At 44.6% G+C, this 26732-nt stretch overlaps 1 protein-coding gene across 3 annotated transcripts in view; it reads right to left on the reverse strand.

The window, feature by feature from the left end:
- The window catches only part of LATS2 (large tumor suppressor kinase 2), a 97450-nt gene extending 79975 nt beyond the window's left edge, over positions 1-17475 (reverse strand). The window contains exons 1-2 of one of the 3 annotated variants that reach the window (XR_006532508.2): positions 17182-17475; positions 3569-4115 (exon numbers count right to left, since the gene is read on the reverse strand). Coding sequence is in view for 1 of the 3 variants with exons in the window: in XM_044777447.2 (XP_044633382.1) it covers positions 3569-3910 (342 nt within the window). In the remaining 2 variants the exon portion in view is untranslated. The remainder of the gene's footprint in view (positions 1-3568; positions 4116-17181) is intronic. The other 2 variants (XM_044777447.2, XM_070520372.1) reach the window with 2 other exon arrangements.
- Between the last annotated feature and the right edge of the window lie 9257 nt (positions 17476-26732).

Genomic DNA, 26732 nt, shown 5'->3' on the forward strand with positions numbered 1-26732 from the left:
GAAAGACATTTCTCACCTCAGCTGTCTTCCAGGACACACTACTCGATAAAGTGCTTTGCTATTCTAAGGGGTCCAGGAGCCATGGGCACCCCCTGGGAGCTACTGAATCACATCCTCCCTCCCACAGGCCCACAGGCCCCCAGGCGGTCCGTCCATCCAGGCGCCCTCCGAGGAGCCCTGCGTGCAGTGAGTGTGCCCCAACAGCATCCTCCCACCTGTGAACCCACTGCAGTTCAGTGAGAGAACACAGGTCACAGGCTTCTGAGAAGCAGAAATGTTACGCATCACCGCAAGATCAAATTAGTGGTTTTTAAAACTCTATCAGGAAGAAAAAGAGGAAAAACCTGAAGCCATAAAGATTGAAAGAAAAAAAATGAAACTAAATTCTATAAGGAAGATAAAAGCTAAATTTAAATGATTTCTTATGCTAGTAATAAGAAGAGTATCCAATGATACAAAATATGACTCAACAAAAAAAGTGTCTTTCCAATTCCTTACATTTATATTTAAAGAACAGCTCCTTTCTTAAGGAACATTAAGCTACTGGCCTAGTTTTTTCCTATAGAAAATTTCCAAAGTCTTTAGTAATTTATGTGCAAAAGATTTAAGAACATTGTATCATTTGACATATACATATCATTACACAGAAAACACTTAAAAGTCTCTTACTTTTTCCAAAAATTTCCATTTGAAACTATAAATATAAAAACTATTTTTAATTAAAAATATACTCAGGGGCTGGCCCCGGGGCCAAGTGGTTAAGTTCGCGTGCTCCGCTGCAGGCGGCCCAGTGTTTCGTTGGTTCGAATCCTGGGTGCGGACATGACACTGCTCATCAAACTAGGCAGCGTCCCACATGCCACAACTAGAAGGACCCACAAACAAAGAATATACAACTATGTACCGGGGGGCTTTGGGGAGAAAAAGGAAAAACATTTTTTAAAAATCTTAAAAAAAATATACTCAAACATGCTAGTTACATGGTATAATTCACTGGGTGAAAATCACTGAGCTGTATGCTTAGGAATCATGTACTTTTCTTGCCTACATTATATTTTAATAAAAAGTTTAACTCATTTGTAAACAGTGAAATAAATATTCTCAATAAGTCTTAGTCCAAATAAAATGGAAAAAAGTATGTGTGCACATGCAACTGACAGAACACTGCACGCGAAAGTGTGCTCATCACCAAGAACCTGTGACACCCAGGGAAAACAGAGTTTACTGCCGTTCTGATGAATACCGGGTTAAAAATGGCACAAACTCAAAATACAAGTGAACAAAGCTGAATCTAAATTAAAAGGTAATACAATAGGAGACAGAGAAAAAAGCTGCAACAATAGGAATTCTCTGTACCTATTACATAGGGATTCTAAAAATCTGCTTTGTCCAAAACACACTCAACTCTAGAGGTACTGTTGATCTTTTTTCTCTCACATTATCCAGGTTCACATGACGACTTTCTGACCAGAATTCTCTGAAAGCAAATGCACCCTCTACCCAGACCAAAAAAAGTCTAGGTTGGTGGGTAAGCGTGAAGGCAGAGCTGTTTTAAATTATAAAGTAATACTATCTACCAAACTGAAGGAATTATCTCAGGAACATTAAATACAGTAGATGGAGTCCTTTCTGCTAGCAATTAACATAAACTAAATGTTGATGGGAACTTTATTGCTGTCATGATCCTTAATTTTACTGTATTTGTATTTTACTGTAGTAGAAACAGCACCAGCTTTATTATTTCTTGCATTGTAATTATCACTAATGGATTTCACCATAATGAGATCCCACCTGTATCCTGGATTATTTGCTTGACTTGTTTCTTTTTATCACAGCTGAAACGCAACTGCAAAGAACACCCTGGCTCTGATTCCCTCTTTTGTTTGCAGGGCTATTTACAGAAGATTCGAAGCTTTGCTGTTGGGCTGCAAGGCTCTGCAATCTCACTCCACTACTTCCCCAGGACTGCTCCTTTCTCCTCCCAAAACCATCAAGTTCCGTTTGTCAGGGGATAGCACTTGGCAGCATGTTTAACTTCCTATTTTCACAATGAGAAAGGTCACGCCTCTGCTGTCAGCTTCCTCTGCTAAAACACTCTGCACCACATTACTCATGATCCTGCGCTTTATAAAGCAACTCTCAACATTACTAAGGCTCACTGTATGCAAGTCAATCCCAGTATATCTCAAAGTGTCAAAGAAGCGCCCTATAAAATAGCACGATTAGTTTCACAAACACATCATCTGAGAAGGGAAAATTCTCTAGTTAAGTTCTACGATGACAAATTACAAGAGGGTCAAGATGGCTTCTGCTGTTAGCCTTTTCTTGTGATGGTGATGCCAGGAGTACGTAATTAGGTTATTTCTAAGAAACTAAAAGTTTTTCTTCTGAAAGCCATCCTGATGTGTTTTGAGCATGAAATCTTTCTAATTTTCAAAGGCAGCAAAAATACCTAGCTTATTTCCATTTTCATGCAACTTTGACTTTTAAGATGACAAATGGTAATAAAACACTGGCTTTCAGAAGTCACTTTATAAGGCAATTACTTTTTTTTTTTTGAGGAAGATTGGCCCTGAGCTAACATCTGCTACCAATCCTCCTCTTTTTGCTGAGGAAGACTGGCCCTGAGCTAACATCCGTGCCCACCTTCCTCCACTTTATATGTGGGATGCCTGCCACAGCATGGTGTGCCAAGCGGTGCGTAGGGGATCCAAACCTGGGAACCCCAGACCACCGAAGTGGAACGTGCAAACTTAACCACTGCACCACCAGGCTGGCCCCAAGGCAATTACACCTTTACTAGTTACATTCTACTAATTACATTTTTACCTCGGTTAGACACTGGTTCCATTTCATATGGTCCTGCCCCTCACCTTGGATTTTACTCAGCTATGGTCATAAATGTATGGCTACCTCTAAGTTGTGTATTTATATGTGTGATTGGTGCCACCTCCATTAATGTGCCTTTTGTTCTTAAGCAACTGCAAAGTTAGACTGTGTTGCCACCATTTTGATGACTTCTCAAGCTTTTTATTTTCTTGTGTTTCTCATTTCCTGAGTATAGTTACGTTTCCCATAACAGCAAATATACTGTATTTTTAAATAGGAGAAAACAGAGAATAGCTAATTCATGTTAAACAACTTTCCCCTTAACTAAGTGAAAAAAAAAAGCACAAACCAAAAACAAGCTAAGGGAAGCCTGTCTGCTCCCCATGACAGCTCAGAAGAAGCCAAAATGAACCCCGAAGAAAGGGCTAAGTGTGGAAGTCCTGCTCATCTTCACAAGGACAACAGAAAATACACATGGCAGAATTTCAGGAGAGTTCAGAAATTTCTGGATCTTGCCTGAAAAGGAAAAGCACCTAAAAAGATCTTTCACAGAAAGAAGGCGGAACATCCTTCAACGATACATTTAAACTGCCTTGAGTTTTTAACCTAGAAACACTTCTCTAAGAACCAACTCAAAGCCTTCAAGCAGCAGCCAGACGATCGTGGCTGCCTCAGCTGTGCTCCAAGTGGACTGCTTACTGTAACCGCCCGCAGGAAGCCTCGCGGAGGCTGTACCCACCTGGTCACATCCTGCGTTCACCAGTTCCTGCAGCATTTGTCGGTTTACTTCTGTAGCTGCGGAAGGGCCCGATTCATTAGCAAAAGGCAACAAGGAATATCTGATTTCTCTCAAAGCTTTCTGATAAGGTCCGAACTTTGGGGTGGTCCTCAGCTGCTGCTGCTGCCTGGCGGCATCCTTGCTCCCCAGGACCTTGGCATCCAGGGAAGGGTCGCTGTTGGGTCCCGAGGGCAAGCCTGGAGAGGAAGACTTGGACGGCTGCTTTAACCCCTCTCGAATCTCTTGCAGTCGCTGCCGACTATTTCCAGAATACGTCGTGGCAGGAAAAGTCTTTGGCCTCATTGTTAGTCCAGTTTCCTTTTACCATAAATACAATATTCTTAAAGTGTTTTATTATTTAAAAAAAAACAACTGTCAACAGTAACAGTTAGTTGTAAACATACTTTCAAAACAATTTCCTTTTGAAAATTTTTTTTCCTTCAATTTTCGTAGTTCCTACAGAGAACCTAAAATTTTCCAGAGTCTTCATTTTGAAGATCATCGCTATCTGAAAAAGAAAATGGGAATAAAATGTTCATGTGTGGTTTTCACATAGTGTCAACAATACTTTTCAGAAATGGACAGTGATTTTGAAAATAGTCCACTTGAAAAGACTAAGAAAGGACACATCAGCTCTCAGGAATGATAACACACTGCTCAAGTCTGGCTGGAGCACAGACGTCTAGGGCTGTCCCCAGGGGTTTCCTGGGATATGTCATGTGCAATAAAACAAATCCCCAAAAGCTAATACTGACTTAAAAACATTCAACTCAGGGCAAGAACAATAGTATTAACAATTGACAGCACACTTAAAATACTTCGTTATAATATGATTTCATTTTGAAAGCTCCAGCTTGAGTATTTAGGGTTAAACTTTCCACATGGGGTTCGGGATTTCTGGCTTGTTCCTAGTAACTCATCAACTCCTGGCCCACACCTCCGTCCCTTATCCCCACGGCTTTACTAATCGCCACCTGCCTGAAGCTGTGGTCCTTGTATATCTTTGAAAATTTTTCCTTATAAAACCCTCTGAAGTTTCCTGAAAGATATCACAAAACTTGTCACATTAAAGGTAATGCAACTGAAAGTAGTTCGAACACAATCTATTATGAGACTTTGAAGGTAACTACTTCCCTGATTGTTTTATACAGTGGGCAACTTCTTATGAGCATTCTGACCAAAATACCAAAATAAAAATATCTTCCTTGTGGAAAATGATACTCATGTGGAGGGGCACTAGTAAACGCACGTGAGTGATTTCTGTCTCAAAGCGCACTGTGGCCACAACCAACAAGTGGCTGTATCGATAAAGTGGTCAGCACAGGTCACCTACTACAACAGCATGGAAACGGCTCTTTAGACAGAATTAGATGTCACAAAGGCATTTTTCAGTCATGAATTAGACCTGCCCCAGGTCTAATTCATGAACACCCTGTAGTTCTTGCATTTAGAAAACGAAATCAAGCCCAACCCCTGACGCTGCCCTTAGCAGCCAGCTCTACTGGAGGCAGCATCTAGCTCATCACCTATAGCTGGGTGACCTTGGACTCCCTCTCCTTCCCTGTGAAACAGATGACAACACGGCAAGAGGGTAGTGGTGAGCACTGAGTAAGACAATGCAGGTATCTGGCTCACAGTACTGGGACATCCTAAATCCTCGGAAACTGTGCTTTCTGGCACGTGTGTTACTATATTTATGGAATTAGCTGTCACAACCCAAGCACTGGTGCCCAGTGGCAAAGGCAAAGGCTGTGTGGTCTCTGGGTGTGTCACCGAAGCCCCTTTCCTATGCAGCCCTCACTTCATCCACTCCCTTTAGCCCCACAGAACTCAATGAGCAGAGTTTGAAGGATAATCACTTTGAATTTTAATGAACAAAGAAAAGCTGATCCAAAAAAGAGCATCCTTTACAAGGAGAGGGGGGAAGGACTTTTAGTTTCAGTAGAGAATTTGAGAACTGACGTTTTCAGTGGAAAAAAAATAAGGATATGGGCCAGCCCCATGGCATAGTGGTTGAGTTTGGCATGTTCTGCTGTGGCAGCCTGGGTCTGCCGGTTCAGATCCTGGGCACAGACCTACACCACTCGTCAGGCATGCTCTGGTGGTGACCAACATACAAAATAAAGGAAGACTGGCATAGATGTTAGCTCAGGGACAATCTTCCTCAGCAAAAAAATAAAAATAAGGATAGCTAATATTTATCCAGAATTTACCACGTGCCAGGCTCTGTCCTAAGAGTTTTATGTGAATTAACTTATATATAGACCTATGACATAACCAAATACAACAGTAAACCTGAAGAAATGACATTAAAATTACTATTCCTTTCTTAGAGGTGGGAAGATGGAAGGTCTTAAAAGGTTTTAACTACCTCCTTTCTCAAAGTAACTGAGAGAAGATTCCATTTGGAAAGTAAGAATCACACTAAATAAATTTCTCAACATGAATCCATATCTTAACACACACCATCTAACATATTAAAGTCACTGAAATGACTGTTTTAAGACTACGGAGACAGTGAACTATTAGATCCGAAGACAGCTGAGATTCCCCTGGGCCTGTGTTGGCGGTGGACCAGAAGCCTAGAGCTTTGATTAATTGGTGTAAAACGGGGCACACTGCAACCACACTCATTTTCAATGACTTTGTGGTCTAAGCATCTGTTTTGAAATACCTAACTTTCTAAAACCATAAGTTCACATTCTAACAAAAACAGAGAGATTCTCAAGGAGCCGCCAAGCACGTATGGAGAATCCTGAGTGACTTGATGTGTCTGGAAACAGGCAGGAAAGTGGTATCTTTCCCTATGGGAATTCACACAAATCACTTTGTCTCCAATCTTTAGTTTTCTTCTCTTTCTTTGAAAACTAAAATACAGAAGACATGTCATACTATATTCACAATAAATAATCAATGAAAAGGAGGGGCCTGACAACACGCAGGGAGGTTTCTTCACTGTCAAAACACATTCATCCCCCTGCCATCCACTCACCAACCCCTCCCCCGCGCCCACCTCCCTGCCCTGCAAACGTCTTCCAAACATCTGTCAGTCTGAGGCACTGCTAGGACAAAGAGGAACCAATCCTGCCTTCAGCAGGTTCACAGTCAGGTGAGGTAGGCAAGTAAACAGCTTCAGAGAGAATGAGAGGCCCAAGAGGAGGTAAAGAAACCTAGCAGATGAGGGAATGAAGGACAAAGTCAGAAAAAGCTCTGAAGTAGAGACAACTAAATCTGAGTGTAGAGAAGAACGGCATTCCAGCCAGAGGGACCAGCACATGCAAAGGAGCAGAGGACTGTGAAGCCTGCAGGCTCCACCCACCACATTTAGATCTGTGCAGTGGAGGCTCTTCCTGGAGAGTTACAGAGGGATGACACCGTGGAGGGGTACAGGGGCTCGACTTGGAAGGCCCTTCAAAGCCGTGTTAATTGTCTGGACTCAGTGCAGAAGCTGGGGAGCCAGTGTGTGTGGTTAAGATAAGGAGTGACACGGCCACAAGTGCCCTTGGAGAGCTGAGCCTGGAAGCCAACTGGAAGGTGGGCTGGAGGGACCAGGGAGGGAGGAGAGCCTGGGGGAGGGGCAGCGATCCCAGGGAGGGGAAGGCTTTCAGCAGCTAGCTACACCCTGGCCAGAGGCCTGGGCTTCGACACATGGACCGGGAGCCAGCAGTGTATGGGACATTCACCCAGCCGGTAACTGTCTGCTCAGCCATGAAATGCAGCAGCTGGGGCTGAGCGGAGAGCTCCCGCCCTGCCCACTGGCACTCCTTAAGGGAGCAGCAAGCTGCCATAAGCCTCACTGCACCATCAAGGGACACCAGCGACTAGAGCAGGAGCAAGCTGCTTTTTACTCAGCTAACAAAGGGCAAGGGCCACAAGAGATGGTCCAGGCTGAAGAAAAGAGCTGTGAGAAAGTGGAGGCAGGACATGAGACATCCTCTCTGCCGGGCCACACCAGCAGAGAAAACAGAAGCCAGGGACAGCCGAAGGAGGTCCTCTTGATTCTGAGGCTTGAAAATTCTACCTGGAATTTACTCTACAACAGGGAAGCTGCTGAAAGCTGGGAGAGCAGTGAGGCTCTTTTTTTGCGGCAAGGGTAATGTTTTTCTTTAACATACACTTTTTAAAGTGCACAAATCATAAGATGGACAAATGTTCACAAAGAACACACTGTGGGAGCCATTTAGCATCTAGATCGAGGAGTGTATCCTTACAACCCCAGAAGCCCCCAGGTCCCAGAGACTCAAGGGGAACCCACCTTCACAACTTCTAATCCCAAGGAATAGTTTGATCAGTTTTTGATCGTATCCATGGAATTACATGGTCTGTACTCTTTGTGTCTACCTTATTTTGTTCGAGACTGTTTCGTCATTCATACATGTGGTGTGTAGCAGAAGTTTGCCGTTTTCATTGCTGAGTAATATTCCATTATATGAATATATCATACTTATTTATCCATTCTGCCACTGAATGACATGTGGGTTGTTCCTAGTCCGGGGCTATTACAAATTGTGCTGCTGCCTTAAGGCAGCTGATGTCCACATGGCTCAGTCCTAGAGCCGTGAGGAGTCGAGGAGTGAGTGGTCTGCTCCAAGACCTTGCTCCCCCCGCTATATCAAATACCTTCCGTGTAGTTATTGGTAGAGCCCCTGGTGCTTCATGTGGTACCATTGTGGGATTACAAAAAGGCACCCCTTCCTGAAGTAAATGCTATTGTGACTATATTATTATACAACACGTACAACTCTTGCCCTGGAGAGCTTTCCGGAGCCCTATAGGATTAGCCTGGCCCAGTCTCTGACATACCACATGTCATAATCCATCGCACACACACACACACACACACACTCCGAGTAAGGGGAGCAGGTAACGTCTGAATCTAAAAGAGGGTGGAAACTGGACCTCTGAGGCACAAGAGAAAAAGTAATGGTCTTCATGCAGGCCACAGAGGAGGAGTGTGATCATGCGTGCTTTCCAGAGTATACGCATGACACACAGGCGAGGTGGCTTTATCAGGGGAGGTGACCCTCTACTGTAGCTCAGGTATTCTGTGAGTGCACCAGAGTCTCCAAGTAGCTGAACACTCCTTCATATAAGTTAGTATCTGTGACATAAGGCTGGTCCTTACGTGTAGGGCTCTTGAGCAGTGCACAATCTGAACACCCATACAAGGTGTCCCTGTTACCAAGTCTTAGGGATGCAGAAAATAATGACCAGCCTCTGACTTTAAGAAGCTCACAGTTCAAGATGGGGAGATAGACAAGAAAATCAATTATTTTAATATAATACATGTGACAATAAGAGAATTATGGGGATCTGAACCAGAGTAGCAGCTGGAAGACAGAGAGAAGCGGGTGGATTCAATAGCAGTTAAGAGATACAACCCACAGGAGTTGGCGACGTTCACTAGAGAGGACGGATTTGAAAGATGGAGCCCAAGTTTCCAGCTTAGAAACCAGAGTCAATGGTGGTGCCATCCTCTGAGCCAGGACGACCTTGTGAACAATAGGGACCATCAAAAGAGAAGCCTCAGTGTGGATCGAGGAGGGCAGTTATTGCGAGGGGAGGACGTGGCTGTGGGAGGCTGACTCAGAAGACGGCCATGTGAGCTCGAAGGAAAAAGTAGCTGGAGGTGTGAAACTTGGCTTCCACTCCCAGCTCTGGCACTTGGCTCCGTGTGACGCGGGCAAGCACTTCATCTCTCTGAGCTTCAGCTTCCTGCCTGGCAACAAGACTTGCTCTGTCTGCCCGACAGGGCTGCTCTGAGGACCACAGGTGACACTGCATGTGACATCACTCTTATCTGGAATGCCCAACACGCTGGCCGGTTATTAGAATTACTAATAAGCTCAGGACCCAGAATCAGTTAGACAATCAAGGCTTTAATCAAGTAACGAGACAAGACCAGGGCAAAATTCAAATGACCTTTGTGGAAAAGGTAGCATACTGTGTGTAGAAACGTAGAGTATTTCATGCTCACTCCACGTGACTCCTCTTTAAATGAGTATTTGATAACAATGCTTAAAAAGTTAAGTATCTTTCTTTTTACTGTGAAGAAGAAAAGCAGAGAGAGGAAAAGCTTGTCATTAGACTTACGTTTGAAACACGTGCCTGCAGCCAGGCCCAGGATGCTCAGCTGTGAGCACGACCGGAGCTTCAAGAAGCTCACTGCTTCCCGACTGGCCAGAATGAGGCTCCATCTCTGTGACCCTGGGCAAGTTAAAGGCACCAAATTCTCCCCTACCTCTGGAACTTGGCAAGGCTGTTCTCTCTGCTAGGAACAAACACCCCTCCCAGCCTGGCTCCCTTACGCTCCTAGAATTCTCAGCCTGAAAACCCCTCCCACAGAAGAGCCCTCCTGTCCACCCAAAGTGAGACGCTGCTATTCAGCCATGGTTGTTGCTCACGCACTGCCACAGCGTGCAAGGACTGCTGCACCGTCTTCCTCCTGAGTCACCTGTGCAGTCAGCACCCCTCCCTACCGCCTGTGTACAGCACACAGGCCCAGGAAGCATCTTCCGAATGAATACAGGAAGTCACCTACCACTCTGAGTCTGTCCCCTCAGCCCTAAACTGGTGATAAAACCTGCCCCCATGGTGGCCCTGCAGGAAAGCTGTGTACGTGGAAGGGACTCAGTGAGCAGTGCTCCGTCTCGGAGTTTAAGACACAGGCCCACAGGAAACATTCCCAAGTGAAGTGACCTAACTGTCAGAAAAAGTGGCATAACTATGGTGTATTACTCAGCCAGAAAAAGGAATGAAACGTTGACATGCCACAGCATGGATCAACCTCGAAGACATTATGCTGAGTCAAATAAGCCAGCCACAAAGAGGCAGACACTGTGTGAGTCCACTTATATGAGGCACCTACAAGAGGAAAAATTCAGAGAGACAAGCAGAATGAAGACTACCAGGCTGGGGAGCGGGCAGTGACTAAGGGGCACAGAGTTTCTGCGTGGGATCATGAAAAGGTTTTGAGTGGAGACAGTAGTGACGACTGCAGCAACAATGTGAATGTACTTAAGGCCACTGAACTGTACACTTATGAATGGTTAAAATGATAAATATTACACATATTTTACCTCGATAAAAAAATGGAAAAAAAAAGTCATCTAATCATGCACATCTAGCTAACTAGTGTTTGAACAATGGTTCCCTTTCTAAACATAGCTACACAAAGAAAACGCTGGACCTCAGGACCGGGAGCTGACGGCAGAGCACAGTCCCCTGGCAGAGGGAAATCTACACCGTTGGGCGCCGCACACGCCCTCCCAAGCCCCCTGCAGTCTCCCCCAGGATGCTGAGACACACCACGTGGATGCCTGCCGCCGGCTGCACTCCTGGAGACAATGGGGGTCATAGGCACCCACGTGTCCCACAAACATCCCAATTATAAAGCTAACCAGGACAGGATAGACCAGACACTTCTGTGTTGATGTCTGTATTCATGCATGAGACGAGAAACACCACGTAGATGTGCCCTTAAACAGAATCCGGATCAGATGTCCTGGTTTCTTTTCTTTCTCCTTTTCCCCCTTTAACGTTGTATTATGAAAAACTTCAAACATACAGAAAAATTGAAAGAATTACTGTGTCACTCCACAAACCCAGCACCTGGGCAAGTCCGTCAGCGCTGAGGGAGTAGGAGGACTCCACACACTGTTCTCATTTTCTTTCCATCTTCCACCACAGTCCTGCAGAAAGTGCTGGTGCTAGGAAGACCCCATGCATTGTCCGGCGTTTTACGTGGATATGTAAAAATAGCACCTGTGGGCAAACTGTGCTCCTGCCTGAATAATTTGGAAAGGAGGAAACCTTCCTTCAGTTTCACAAAGAATGAAAGTATTTTCTCAACTTGGGACCTTGCATTTTAAGTTTTGGTTTGAAGACAGTTGATTTCATGGCCAAATTATGAACTTCTAAAAGAATTTTTCATGAGAATTCTCATTGGTCAAATTAAGATTACAGGTGGAAATAAGCTACTCTGACACACTACTATATCATTTTAACAAAAGTTAACATATGGGAATTTTTCTTTCATCAAGAATTTTACAAATATGACCCTAAGGCCTCACGGATGTGGACTTTAAAAAATGGGAGTAACAGGGCTGGCTGTGTGGTGAAGCGGTTAAGTGCACAAGTTCCGCTTCAGAGGCCCGGGGTTCACCAGTTCGGATTCTGGGTGCAGACACGTCACCACTTGGCAAGCCATGCTGTGGTAGGCATCCCACATATAAAGGAGAGGAAGATGGGCATGGATGTGAGCTCAGGGCCAGTCTTCCTCAGCAAAAAGAGGAGGATTGCCAGCAGATGTTAGCTCAGGGCTAATCTTCCTCAAAAAAAAAAAAGTGGGGGGGAGTACCAAGCAAAGGAAATCTAATTTTGGAAATTTCTTTGGCATCATCAATTGACTTAAATATACTTTAAAAGAAATCATGAGACACTGGAATTTTAAACTGTAACACAACTCACAAAAGAAAAACACACCATTTTCAAATCTGGAGCTGAGACAACTACTAAATCCTATACTTAGTACAGGTGGCTTGTGTAAAAACTTAATGTTAGAGCAATATTTTACGCATTTCTTAATTTGGCCCTACCAAACCCAATTCCAATTCTCCATCCAATCTTGGAAAATGCTATCAGATGTTCAAGAATTTTTATTCTAATTTCTCCTAGTACTTCACGAACCCACACCCGCTGCCAAATACACATCCAACACCAAGAGAGGAACCAACTCAACCTGTGTCTCAGGGACGCGCACTAATGACACACACTGGCATTTTTAAGATAGTATTTCTTGGACCTAAAATTCTAGTTATTATTTAAATCATACCCTTACTATAATTAACTAGCAAAGCTGAAACTACATCAGGCAGACGGGCCAGGCCTCCAGCCAGATGCTGCATGTCAGAGTCCTAAGCCGCCATGCTGCTGCGCCTCCCCAGTACTGCCCAGGCCAGGGAGCCACACGACAGGGAGGGCCCCTCTAGCGAGGGTTTCTGAGAAAATCAGTGATTACGCTCCTCTGGGGATCCAGGGAAAACTCGCCAATAAATAGTGTCATCATAAGGTGTCGGTGGTTTTACAAGTGCCATAGGTATGTCAAACACTGTACTGGACATTACGAGGTTTCACCCAGGTAGAACAGGGTCTCATTTGTAAATAAACTCATAATCTAGGAAAAAAACAAAGCACCACATTCTCGATTAGCTTTGCGCAGGGTATCTGTATGATATATATATATTCATTATAAATAATGACATGGACAATGGAGCCACCGAAGTCTGTACTCAAGATTACTACATGGAGTGACCAGGTGGTAGATAAATTATATATTCTTTGCAGCATTCCTAACAGCAAGCAACTGAACAGGACGGTCTCCTTCTATTCAATTCCGCACCCCAGCAGGGGTTTTCAACTTTGAGAACGCCCTGCCTCCTCTGCACCACCCCCTCCAAGTTTCAGATGCACCCCAGCAAGGCGGTAGGTACACCCAGCCCATTTGGGAGTCCCTGCTACGCAAGAGGTAATACTGTGACTGACCAAAGAATCCAGTGCACGCGCCCGTCTGGAGAAAGCCTCCTAGAGAAGGATCATTTCACCAAAATTGGAAAGGCTAAAGGGCTATGATTCAATGGAGGAAGTGTGAAACTATTCCTGGAGTCTGGAACTTCCTGTGAAAGGCTCAAACACAGTAGAGAAAGATGAACAGGCAGGTAACGTTGGGGAGGGGGCAGGTACTGTCTGGGTCATTTAATGAAAATACGGGAGTGACATTCACGAGGTCGGATGGAGTTTATTAGTAACAGAATAGGCTGGTCTTAGCATTCCTGCTCAAGGTAACAGCCTGGAGGCAGTGAGACCAATGCTCCAAAGGGAGGGCCACTCTATTCAAAGCCAACTTCCATTCTTAAGATCCTTACCATCCTAACGAGGTTAGAGGCTATAGGATCTGTGCTAGCCACAATATCGTAACAACCAATCAACAATAAATACAAACCAGTGCTACAAAATATGAGATTTTTCATTTGTCCACCAGAAAAATTCCTATGAATGTCAAATATTGGCACATGAACAAAAAGTATTTAACTTAAAAAAAAACACCTGCTACAGTCAGGTTGACATGGTCTAGATGCTAAGTGACATAAAGTTTTCATATAGTGAATGCAAACATTACGCAAGGTCAAATTTCCACTCTACGTTTAGCATCATAACCATTATCCCTTTTCCAACATTACGTTATTTTAATAATACTTTCAAAATGAAACTGTAAATCAAATAACATTAGCCTTAAAAGTAGTGAGAGAACAGTTAAGACTTAGTGAACCTAGTGGCCCAAGCAGGGCTACCTGCAAACTCCAGGGGCAATTCACAGGTGCTTTACCTAAGAAAGCCCCATTTCACAGAGCTCATCCACCCAGCATACAATGGGAATGGTCACCCCCTGGACTTGTGCAATGTGAAAGCCCAGTTCTGTCCAGAGGAGTTAATACTAAGCAAGAGGCTTTTTCTTTTATATTGGTGAGGAAGATCAGCCCTGAGCTAACATCTGTGCCCATTTTCCTTTATTTTCTACGTGGGACGCCGCCACAGCACGACTTGGGTAAGTAGTGCGGGGGTCGGCGCCCGGCTCCGAACCTGCGACGCCCAGGCCACTTACGGGGAATGCACGGACTTAACTTCTACGCCACCCACCCGCGCCAGCAATAGGCTTTTTAAAAGGGAAGAAGATTAAGAGAATTTTTTGAGCTGGCAGTCAATCACCTTAGGGATTATTAAGACCAATCTCTTCGTTCTGTTTATCAGGACATTTTGCTCCTTAAGACAAAATAAATGCAGTAAATTTATCTTCTGTATTTCTTCAAGCCCACTATTTTTTAAAAGTCAGTAAGGAATATTATTTAGAAGTTTCACTTTATAACCATGAAATATAAAAGCAGCTTTTCAAAAACTGTGTTGGTCTGGTTTTTCCAATACAAAGCAGAACACTCCCAAAGCTTCCCCAAATCCTTCTTGTGTGTTTATGCTGAAGTTATCAGCTTCAACACCTCCCGGTGCCACTCCAGCACTCCCCTCCGCCCCCAGCCCCCCAGGGGGATTTAAGAGCCTAGGGCTGGCTATTCACAACACAGCATTTAAAACAACAAGGCTTCTCATTGTAAAAACATTCCCCTCCCACCAAAGGGAAGTCCCTCCCACCAACCCTGTGATTTGCTAAGGAAAGAAAGAAATATGTACAGCTCCAATTTACACGTAAGTCAAAACTATTTCAAACTAGAACGAGAGGCTAAAAGAATCCCTTCCAGTTCTAAAACTCCATGATTCTAATAATTCATTCACCTTAATAATTTTGCATGACATCTTCTATTCAGATACCACTTTAAATTGCTTATTTTGAGATTTATTAAATGTTCAGCAATTTTAATTTCAAGCGAATGCTGGCGTATTCATTAAACGGTGCTCTATACACCTGGATAATGAGACCAAATTTTATGAGAGGCTGAATAACAGTCTTGTTAATTATAATTTAAAACAGACCTTCTTAAATAATCTTTGCATTCTTATTTTGGAAAATCTTTCTGTTACTACCTTACTACTACAGTTGCTTAAAAAAAAAAAAAAAAACTTAGAAGATACCAAGCAGCGTGGTATCTTGATTTAGCACTCAAAAGTGGTGATCCCTCACACAGGGATTTCAGCTGAGAATTAATGAAAAATAGAGAGTACGATCTATTTAGCACAAATATCCTAATAACAAGCCAGGAGTTAGTTCCTCCATTGCTAAGGGAAGGCCCTCATCTACTAAGTCAAAATTTAAACAGAACACCTGTACGGAGATGACACACATTTTGTGTCTTTCCATTCAAATTTCAGTATATTCAGGTTTCTTAGTAAAAATGTGGACAATCCTTCCTTTAAAAATGCACGTATTTGCTGAATACTTTGGGAAGGGAGCTGTTCCATTGAATTTTTACCTGCCAAGTGTATACTCCCCGGTTTAATAGCTGAGGTTAAATAATTTTTAAAAGTCTAGATGACTATTACCTTAAGAACACTCTCACATATCCTACATAAGTGTGAAAATGTAAAAAATCTTGTTTAATATTTTGTCAACATAAGATCTACAAATAAAGTGCACTTTCCCGGTTACGCTTGCAAAGAATACTCATTCGAGGGCACAGAATACCCATTCGAGAGCCTCAGAACACGCTGCCAGCAGCCCAGGACACCCGGGAGCCCGCCGTCGGCCTCTGCGGGGGCTGCTTCCCCTCCCCCAGCCCCCTGGGCACCGGGACCCTGCAGTCAACAAACGAAAGGGCCGCCCAGGGCTGGCACTGCTGCCCAACCCCGCGGCCCGCTTCGCCCGGAGAGAGACGCTCCTCCCGAAGTTCCGCAGTCAGGCTGGAGGGGAAGTGATTGGCAACAGGCGAATTTTATCGGAATCCGCATCTCCAGAGTCTGGCCGGGGAACTAACTGCAAGTGAAGTTGCATCAGAAAAGACAAGCTCCGGGGAAGTCGGCTCAACTAGGGCGCAGGACGGGCACGTTATGCAACGGCTGCCGCTCTCACGGCCCGGTTGCGCCCCGAAAGGACCGGGAGGCCAACTCGGACACGCCGGGCGGGGAGATTTCCCCGTGGGCGCTGCGGCCCGTTGCGGGAACAGCGCCAGTGGGGAGACAGCGCCCGTGGGGGGTCGGCGCCCGTGGGGGGACGGCGCGGCCCGCAGGGAGACGGCGCCCGTCGGGGAACAGCGCCCGCAGGGAGACGGCGCGGCCCGCAGGAGGACGGCGCCCGTGGGGGTACAGCGCGGCCCGCGGGGGAACAGCGCCCGTGGTGGGACAGCGCGCCCGCAGGGGAACACTGCTCGTGGGGGGACGGCACCCGTGGGGGGACAGCGCCCGTAGGGGGAGAGCGCGGCCCGCGGGGGAACACCGCTCGTGGGGGGACGGCGCCCGTGGGGGGACAGCGCGGCCCGCGGGGAAACACCGCTCGTGGCGGGACGGCGCCCGTGGGGGGACAGCGGCGCGGCCCATGAGGGGACAGCGCCCGTGGGGGGGACGGCGGCGCGGCCAGCCGCGTACGACGGGGCGGCCGGACGCAGGACCCCGGCGCTGTGCGGGCCGCTCGCGGGCACCGCGCCCGGCCGGACGTTCGGGCAGAAGCCCGGTTCCCCGGGACAGTGGCGGGGGGGCCGCCCCCGGGCCGCAGCCGCCCGGGGCACAACAAAGCCGCAGCCCCGCCGGCCCGGGCTCGCCCCCAGCCTCCCGGCCCCGCGCGAACCGGCTCGGCGGACTCCGGACGGCCGGCGACGACGCGCCGCCGGGGCGGTCTGGCCCAGGACGGGCGGGGGCCGTGGGGGCAGGGCGCAGGGCTCCGGTCCGGACACACTTCCTGGGCCGCCCGCGCCCGCCGCTCGGCCGGGCCGCGCGGCCGAGCCGGACGCCCTTCCCGGAGCCGCGGCCGGCGGCGGCCCGAGGGTGGGCGCAGGGAGCCCTGCGGCCCCGCCGGCCCGCGGAAACTTTCCCTCGTCCCGCCGCGGCCCCGGCCACACGCCCCCGCCCTGCCCCTTCACCTCCTGGGGCGCGGTCTACACGCTCCGGGGCGTCCTCGCCCGGGGCTCCGGGGCCTCGCGCGCCGGGGGACCGGGCGCCGGTGGCTGGAGCTGCTGCTGGCCCCGCAGGGACGGGGGAGCCCCGGGCGGCGGCGGCGCGAGCGGCGGCGGCTCCATCTTCCCGGGGCGCTCACGCCGCGGTTCCAACGCGCAGACCCAAGTGGGACATTCGCTACATTGTTGGCATTCCACGGGCGTCACGTGACCCCGCCTCCCGCGTCACTCTCGGCCGCATACCAGCCCGGGCGGGGCGCCTGCGGCCCTTGCCGCTCGGCCGCTGGCCCGCTCCGCCCCGCCGCCGCTTCCTGCCTCCCGGTCCGGCCACCCGCGCCCGCCGCCACCTGCCTGCGGCCTCCCGCCGCCTCCTCCGGACCTTTTTGCCAGTGTGTCACCCGGCCCCAATTCCAGTATTGCCCCCTCGACTGGACCTGTATTAAAAGTTGGTAACTCTGTCGTTACAGCCACTGTTTTCTTAAGCATCTCACACCAGCCTTGGTGAAGAAAGTAAGTTAACAGGCCTGAAGGAGCCACCAAGTTACCAAATAGGTGCCAGACACTAAAAGTAATGGGCAGAAAAGGACAGACAGTTGTTACTCATGGAAGGACATCAAATATACACCCAAACTCAGTCACTTTTAATTTAACCCCCAGCGCTGTGCATATTTTATGGGAAGTGTTTTCTGGTATACAGAACAGTATAATAATGTATACCAAGTGAGGGTTTGGTTTTTGCGTTTCAACGGCGACTGTCTTTCCATTTGGGGACTGTGGATTTGGTGCAAGGACGTATGCAGGGACTGTGCGGAGATGTGAGTAGAAATAGACTGGAAGCCAAATCTTTAAGCTACTCCTGGCTCTCTGTCTAACATCATACTTCCTACCGCCAACAGTCTGTGGCAGGTGATTATGAGGACTAATATTAGTTTAAAACCCAAGCTACCTTCCTTTTTAATTAATAAACTCCTGTGAAATTTTTAAATTTTAATCTCGAGAGAAACGGTAAAGAAGGTCATTATCTCTGGACTGTTTTAGCAACCTTACCGGTCCCTAGTCTGCCATCCGGTTCTTCCTCTCTCAAGCCCAGCCGGGTTTTCAGCCCTGCCTCTGCCTTAGCTCACAGGGAATCTTCTCAGATCTCCCCCCTGTTTTCTCTGTTTGAGCTCTAATAATTAAACCATTATTGTGCACTTTGGAATTCAATTTAATTTCTCAGTCTTATCCTGTACTCAACCCAGGCATCTTGCACAGTGTAAGCGTTCAGCAGATGCTCTGTAATTGAGTCCCCCTTGCACTCTGCTGTGTACCTTTTTGCTATACACTGACCATGCTTTTTCCACCCCAGCCCCATGCCACAGGGCTGGCTGCCAATCTTCCTTTGTGTGTTTAAAGATCCTGCCCTTGCTCTGTCTTCAAAGATGTAAACATAATTAAATAAAACATTTTCATCAAATGAAGTATTGTAAATAAAAGGAATTTAATGGACTTTAAAATTTATGTGTAAACACCTAATAAAATTTTGTAATTACAAGAACCATTATAGCATTGTTTGCAATAGTGAAAAATCAGGAAGAACCTAAATGTCCAGCAATAGGGAACAGTAGGAAAATAAAGGGTAGATATTCAAATGATGAAATATATAAAATGGCTAAGTGAAAAAAATAAAAAAATAGCTACGTGAATGAACTAACTAGTTCTGTACTTTTCAAAGAATGATTGTAGATAGAATTCAAAACCATTGTAGAGTGGAAAAAAGCAAGCTGCAGAACTATATATACACTATGATACCATATTTATAAACAAGCAAAATCCCATAGAACCTATACTAGTCATATACCTTATATAAGTATAGACATGGACTGCAAGAGTACGCACCAAATTCATGACAGCTGTTGCCTGTGTAGAAGGAAGGAGAGAAATTAGATTGAGGAGAGAAAAATGAGAACTTCAACTTTATCTCCAATGCTTTATTGTATTTTATTTTATTTTTTTGCTTGAGAAAGATTAGCCCTGAGCTAACATCTGTGCCAACTGTGCTCTATATTTTTCTTTTTGTATGTGCATCCCTGCCACAGCGTGGCTTGACGAGTGGTGTAGGTCTGCACCTGGGATCCAAACCCACAAATCCGGGCCGCCAAAATGGAGCATGCTGGACTTAACCACTACGGCACAGGGCCGGGCCCTGTCCAATGCTTTATTTTTATATTTAAAAAAGTAAAGCAAAACTGTCAAAGTCTTAAAATTTGTTGATTCTGGTGATTAGGTTCAATAATGTGTGCTGTGTTATTCTTTGTGCCTTTTTTAAAAACATCTTTTAAAATTTTTCAAACATGTATGTATGAAACAAACTTGAAACAAGTAAATTTCCAATTAAAGGCTTGCTTGGGGAAACTGTGACACGCTTATATAAGAGAATATTATTATTAATGATTGTGTTTATTGTTATTGGGATGTGTGTTTATTGACATGGAGTCATTCGTTCCTTTGGGTTATTTTTTATTTTTTGAGTACCTGTTATGAGCCATGGGCTAAACCAGGCACTGGGGATACCATGGTGAACAAAAACACAAGACCTGTCCCCTGGTGGAGCTTACAGTCTTGTAGACATGTTCAAGAAAACAAGCAAATGACAAAATAGAGTACAGCAGCTGATTTGGGGGAACAATACAAGTATATATATATATTTATATATTTTTAAAAATATATAAATTATATAATATATAATACAATATAATATAAAATATTATAATGTATAAGTATATTTAAAAGTACATACATACATACATATTTTTAAGTTCAGAAAAGTATGCAGTCAAATGTTAAAAGTGGTAGTCTCAGGATGTAGTGATGCTGGGTGATTTTTTTCTTATAGTTGCTGTTATTTCTAAATAGGATAGTTAACAAAAACTATGTTTAAATTAAATAATCAGCTAAATAAGTACATTCACATAATGCATCCAGCTGAGAAGGGGAGAAAAGAGAAATAACACAAGGCTAGCTGAGCACAAAGCCTGCAGTAGTGGCAACGTTGCAGTGTATAAATTGATTGACATAGCGTGTACATATATGTGTGTGTGTGTGTGTGTGTGTCCTTACAACCAGGTGTTGCCCTAAATGTGTGTATGATCTCATTTAATCCTCTAGACAACCATGTTATTAACCCCATTTTATAGAAGAGGACCCTATAACACAGAGAGCCCTACTAACTCGTTCGAGATCAAAGAGCTGGAATTCCAGCCTTGACTCCAGAGCTAGGCATGAATTATAAGGCTGTCTTCAGGTAATCTCAAAACGTCATGATTACAGTGTACTTATAAATAAGGAAATTGAAACCACATTAACTCCCTTGTACTTTGTTTGTGGGAAGAGGGACGATCTTTGTGGAGTGATGAAGAGGGGAGCTCAAAGACGTGTCTCCAGCACCAGGCAGAGAAGACGGAGGTTACGGACCTCAGGCACAGGCAATCCATTCACCAGTGAGGCCCCTGCACTTGTGGGGCGCGGATGTTTCGGGGTTCTGACTGAGGCCCCTGGGGAAGATGCACCAAGACTGCCTACCTGCTCACCCCCACCTCCATGCGGTAAATGGAAGAAACCTGATTACGGTTCACACCTTAGTGCCTGGGACGCAGGCTCTGGTCTCTAGACACACTTTTTCTCATTTTGGAAAGAAAAACCCATATAATCTATGGGAAAGGTTTAGCAAATCTGCCTGATTACAAAAGAATGTTCTTTATGGGAGTAGTGAAACAGTAGAGTAAGGTCAGGTTATGAAAGGCCTAGAAAACTAGGACGAAGATATGCTACACTGATTTGTTTTATACTCATATTTTGTCTCCTTATTTAGATTATAAATTCCGCAAGAACAGGGACCATATTCTCCCCCTAAAACTACATATAAAGAACTTCTTAACTACTAATTTGCATATATTGAATGTACTTTTAAGGGCTGCTTTAATATCTTGAATATCAAAATTTGAAATATAACCTTTCTCTCTGAACCAACCACTCCAGGTCAGCCAGGGAGATCTCCTGATCCATTGTTCTTCGGAGTTTTTGGTTCTGTAAACTTGTAGGAACTTCCAGAGAGTTAACAATATCAGCTCTATTAGTTGGGAGCTCTGTTTCAATGATGAACTGTCTTCCTTTTTTTTTTTTTTTACTGTTTTTTGTTGTGATAAGATGCTATACATAATATAAAATTTACCATTTTAGCTTATTTTAGCTGTTCAGTTCAGTGGCGTTACGTACACTCACAATGTTGTGCAACTGTCGCCACCATCCGCCTCCAGAACTTTTCACCTTCCCAAACTGGAACTCCGTCCCCATTCAACACTAACTCCTCATTTCCTCTCCCCTTGTTGTTTGTTTTTTGTTGTTGTTGTTAATTGTTTTGCCTCTCAGGTGATCAGCTACTTTTTTTCCTGCTATGAAGATCCCAGTCTTTAGTAAGATACTATACTTTACTAATTTTCTGCTTTTAATCTGCTGTTGACTACAAAGGATTACTTAGTTTATCAAAATTGTATGTAGGGGCCAGGTGGTTAAAGTTCTGTGCGCTCCACCTTGGAGGCCTAGGTTTGTGGGTTTGGATCCTGGGTGTGGACCTACTCTGCTCATCAGCCATCCTGTGGAGGCATCCTACATACAAAGTAGAGGAAGATTGGCAAGATGTTAGCTCAGGGCAACTCTTCCTCACAAAAAAAAAAAAGAAAGAAAGAATTGTATGTAAAGTAAGAGCTAATAGAACTTATTCCTAAAGCCTTTCCTTTGGAGAGAAAAGCTAGGACTTTATGATGGCTGTTTCAATTATTAAAAGACCTTTTGCTTCCTCAGTTCCTGGACACTTTCCAAAGGGTTTATATGATTGGAAGTCAGACTTATGGAAAAGTGAATTCTTAATTTTTTAAAAAAGAGTAGTAAATTGATAGATAGTAGATGAATAACCAGAAGTATTTTATAGCTTGTATTTCTTAAAAGCTTTTTATGTAATAGGTTCCACCAGTAGATTTCTTTTTAAAAATTTTCTATTTTATTTTATTTTTTAATTGTAAAATACACCTAACATAAAATTTACCATCTTAACCATTTTTAAGAGTACAAACTCTTAGTTTTCACAATTATGAAAACAATTCGATACCAAGGGGGAAAATCCCCAGTATTAAATTTCAATTCTTACATGTGTTTTCCAGTATTAAAATCATGAGAGAGTAAACTTTTCTCTGATTTTAACTTATTTCAAATTGCTTTATTTTTAGTCATTTTGCAAAACAGAACCTCCTGGAAAATTTGGTAAAAACCTCCAGTGCATATTTACGGGAAGGGCCAGGGCCCCAGCAAGACTTACAGGGCGGCCACCTTGCCAGTGTCTGCTGGCCTGCCCTTCCAGCCACCTCCAACAACACGGAGTGCAGCTTCATTCTCTGAATAGCCTCTCTGCTTCTCAGATGAGTAATGAAGTACGCGATTGCGTAAGTCCGAATTGCTCAATAATGTAAGAAGATTTGTTCCCAGAAGACCTCAAAGAAACACTGTCAAGATAAAAATCACATTCTGCATTTAAAGAATTTTTATGTTGACACTTTACATTATTAAGAGATGAATTGCTGAAACAAATTTTCTTTTCTTACCACATCCTTCATTAGCTACTTTTTATGCTGAATGGGCTATGACAGCAACACCAGCCATTTACTTGTATTTCTCATTACGTTTATAGTTGGCTGCAACTTCTACTTCATTTGCAGACATGAGCAGAATGCTGTTGTGTCTGTAATTGAAAGAAAAATCCCACGGAAAGGGTCTATATGCTCTAAAACCTTCCATTCAAATCTTTAATCCAATCTTCTGCAGAAAATATTTGTAAACCTTGCTCTGGGAAGAACAAAAGTGTAAGCCTCAAACTCTTGTCTCAACAGAATCAATGTCTAACATTTTCAAAGGGAAGCATCGGAGCGACTCTAAATTGACATTAAAGATTTAATTGTTTAATTGTAAAAGAAAATTTCCACAGTCTATTTTTAACTTTTAATTTAAAATTAACTACTAAATGTTGTTTTGGTTGTTATCAAATAGTTGCCTTTAAAACCATGTATTTTGCTTTACCAACCAGACCTGAAAAGAAAAACTGTGTGTGTCATCTTCAGATGCTTGATAAATGGGTTTTGATCATGAAAACCATGATGAGATTAGGGTAAGGTGATTTCCCATGCAGAAGTGGGAGGAGGCCAGTAGCAGACAGGCTGCCAAATTTCAAAGAGCAAAAGGAAATCTGTAAAAGTCAGGAAGCAGTCATGCAGATTGTATTTGACAGCTGGTAACCCCAGGACAAGAAGTTGCTGAGTTTGGGGGTGGAACTCAAAAAATGTCCCAGAGTTAATACCCTTCAGAAAGACAGAGGTGAGAGGCAGAGCTAAAGTTTGAGGTAAAGATGCTGGGAAGGGGGCAAGAGCAGAAACCAAGTCGTGAAAAGCCTGGTATCAAAGGCATGCAGAGAATGGACTTCTGAGAGTGTAGGGAGATTGTTAGAGAAATAGGGACACGAAGTACACAGGGAAGCTGGGAAGGTCCGATGGCATAGCTCTGTGATTATGTGCTGTCAAACTAATCCTCGGGGAAAGAGAGGAGCTGGAAAAATATTTGGGAGATAGAACAGGTGAGAGAAAATTAAACTGAACTCAAGTAGAGAGAGGAGATGAGAGGGCTACACTCTGGTGGAAAGCATCACAGTGCTCAGTGTTCACAGAACAGAAGGAGGGAGCGTGGTTTATGTCTACGTTGAAAGGTGACTGCAAAGAAAAACAAGATCTTGAGTTTGCCTACCCTTTCTTTCTGGCATTTTTGCATAAACAAGAATTTTTGCGGTGTTCCTGTGTAATGAAACACATCACGAAGTCCCATATTTTCATTTCCACACTTCCAATCCCTTGCTAGACATTTTCACCTTTCAAAGTCAAAATGGTCTAAAATAGAACACACATATTCACTCAACAAATATTCACTGGGCACTTACAATATGTCAGGCTTGTCAACCTCTTCAGCAGTACCTAATTTGTTCAACACATTGGGCAGCCAGATGTGCTAGGCACTGGGGAGAAAATTGTGAAAATGGACATTATCATGGAGCTTACAAGTCTAGTGGGGGAGGTAAATAATAATCAGATAATGCTACAAACTAAAGGAAATTTTGTATTGTGATTGATACTATAAAGGAAAGACACATCTTTCCATGAGATCTTATAATAGAGGAGATGTGACCTGGTCTACAAAATCAGGAAGCACTTTAGCTGAGATCCAAAAGATGAGAAGAAATTAACAAGATGAATAGGGAAAGCGTGCCAAGAGAGAACTACATGTGCGAAGGCCTTGTGGCAGAAGGAACATGATGCAGCATTTCAAACGCTAAAAGAGACCATTGTGACTGGAGTGCAGAAATAGGAGTTAAGAGATAAGAGGTGAGGATAGAGAGGTAGGCAGGGGTCAGGCTACACAAGGCCTTATGGGTCACTTAGGATTTTAGTCTTTTTTTTTTTTTGAGGAAAATTAGCCCTGAGCTAACATCTGCCGCCAATCCTCCTCTTTTTGCTTTGGAAGCCTAACCCTGAGCTAACATCTGTACCCATCTTCCTCTACTTTATATGTGGGACGCCTACCACAGCATGGCTTGCCTAGCGGTGCCATGTCCGCACCCAGATCCGAACTGGCGAACCCTGGGCCGCAGAAGCAGAACATGCGCACTTAACCACTTCGCCACCAGGCTGTCCCGTATGGATTTTAGTGTTTATACGCAGAACAATGGGAAGTCATGAAAGGGCCATAAGTAAGGCAATGACATGATCTGATGTGTTTCTAAAAGCTCATTCTGGCTGCTGTGTGGAGAATGAGAGGGAACTGAGAGGAAAGAGGGAAAGCTGAAAAGATACTACTAGATGAGGACAGAGGTGATGCAACTTGGGCTAGAATGCTAGCAATGGATATGGAACAAAGCAGATGAACTGGAGAAATTATGGTGGTAAAACTTTCTGATCCCAGTGATAGATTGGCTGGATGGACCATGGGAGAAGGGAGTGTCTCCTGGGTTTCTAACTTCTATAACTGTGGGTGATGGTGCCATCCATTGTCCTAGATCCTAAATTTGTTTCTGGAAGGATCTTTTGAGACAGTGGAGTGAATGGAGATGTTATTATGAAGGGAGTTGTAGACACTGATTTGCAGCTCAGGAGAAATCTGATCAGGAGAGAGAAACTTGTGAGTTGCCTATGTATACTGTGGGTGGTCACTGAAGCTGAAGGTGTGGGGAAATTTGCCTGGGTGGACAGTACAGAGAGAAGGGAGGAGGAGACTTGAACCCTGAGGAGATGCAGCATTTAATGGTGAAGCAGAGGAGGGTGAACCTGCACAGGAGACAGATAAGCTGCTAGAGAGCTGGAGGAAAATACAATTTCATAGAAACAAAGAGAAGAGTGTTTCAACGAAGGAGGGATCAGCAAAGATATATGGTACTAAAAAGTCAAGTAAAATGACAGCTGGAAAACTCCGTAGGCTTTAAACACACGGCAGCTATTGGAACCTTAGCAAAGAGCTCTGTTGGTAGACTGACAAGAGTAGAACCCGGATGGGAGATATTTGTGATGAGTAAGGTAGCAAAGAACAAAGAAAACTCTGAGACATGTAGTCGGAAAGGGAAGGAAAGCAATAAAGAAATAGCTGGAGGAGAATGGGGGCTCAAGGGGAAGACACTTTTAATGTGAGAATTCTATTAGTGCCATAACAAATTACACAAAATTCGTGATTTAAAGAAGCATACATTTGTAACCTTACCATCTTGTAGGTCAGAAGGTCCCACCTACAGCACTGGTGAAGAATTGGCCTTGGATAGGGGACCACGGCATGAGCATTCCCGTTCATTTTTAGGCTAATATAATGGCCGAAATGGGCTCCCCTAATTTTGGTTTCTCCTTTTTCCCACTCATTCTACACAACTCTAAGCCAGATTAGTTTTCCTAAGGACAGCAGCTCAAAAACCTTCAGGCTCTCCCCACTGCCTACTGAATGAAGCCTAGACTCTTTGCTAGACTTCCATGATAAAGAGAAAGAATGTTTTTCCGGCATTGTTTCGTTGTCTTTCACTCTGTGTGCATTTGTGCAGGTGTGTGTCTCCCAGACCTCCAGTCAAACGAAATAGCTGCTTTTTGCATGGGATCTGTCTCTGCATTCTGTTCATGCCTTTCCAGGCTTGAATGTCTTCTCCCCAGTTTCTCTCCTAGTTGAAATTCTACCCATATATAGTATGTTAGAATAATGGCCCCCCCAAAATGTCCACACCTTAATGCCTGGAACCTGTGCATGTCACCTTACATGGCAAAAGGGACATTGCAGCTGTGATTAAGGTTACAGACATTCAGATGGAAGAGACGACTTTGTATCATTCAGGTGGGGTTCAATGTGATCAAAAGTGTCCTTAAAAGTGGAAGAAGAAGGCAGAAGGGGAGGTTAGAGAGATGTGACAACATAAGAAA

This window comes from Equus asinus, chromosome 11 (genome assembly GCF_041296235.1).
Source record: "Equus asinus isolate D_3611 breed Donkey chromosome 11, EquAss-T2T_v2, whole genome shotgun sequence".
NCBI classification, from domain to species: Eukaryota; Metazoa; Chordata; class Mammalia; order Perissodactyla; family Equidae; genus Equus; species Equus asinus.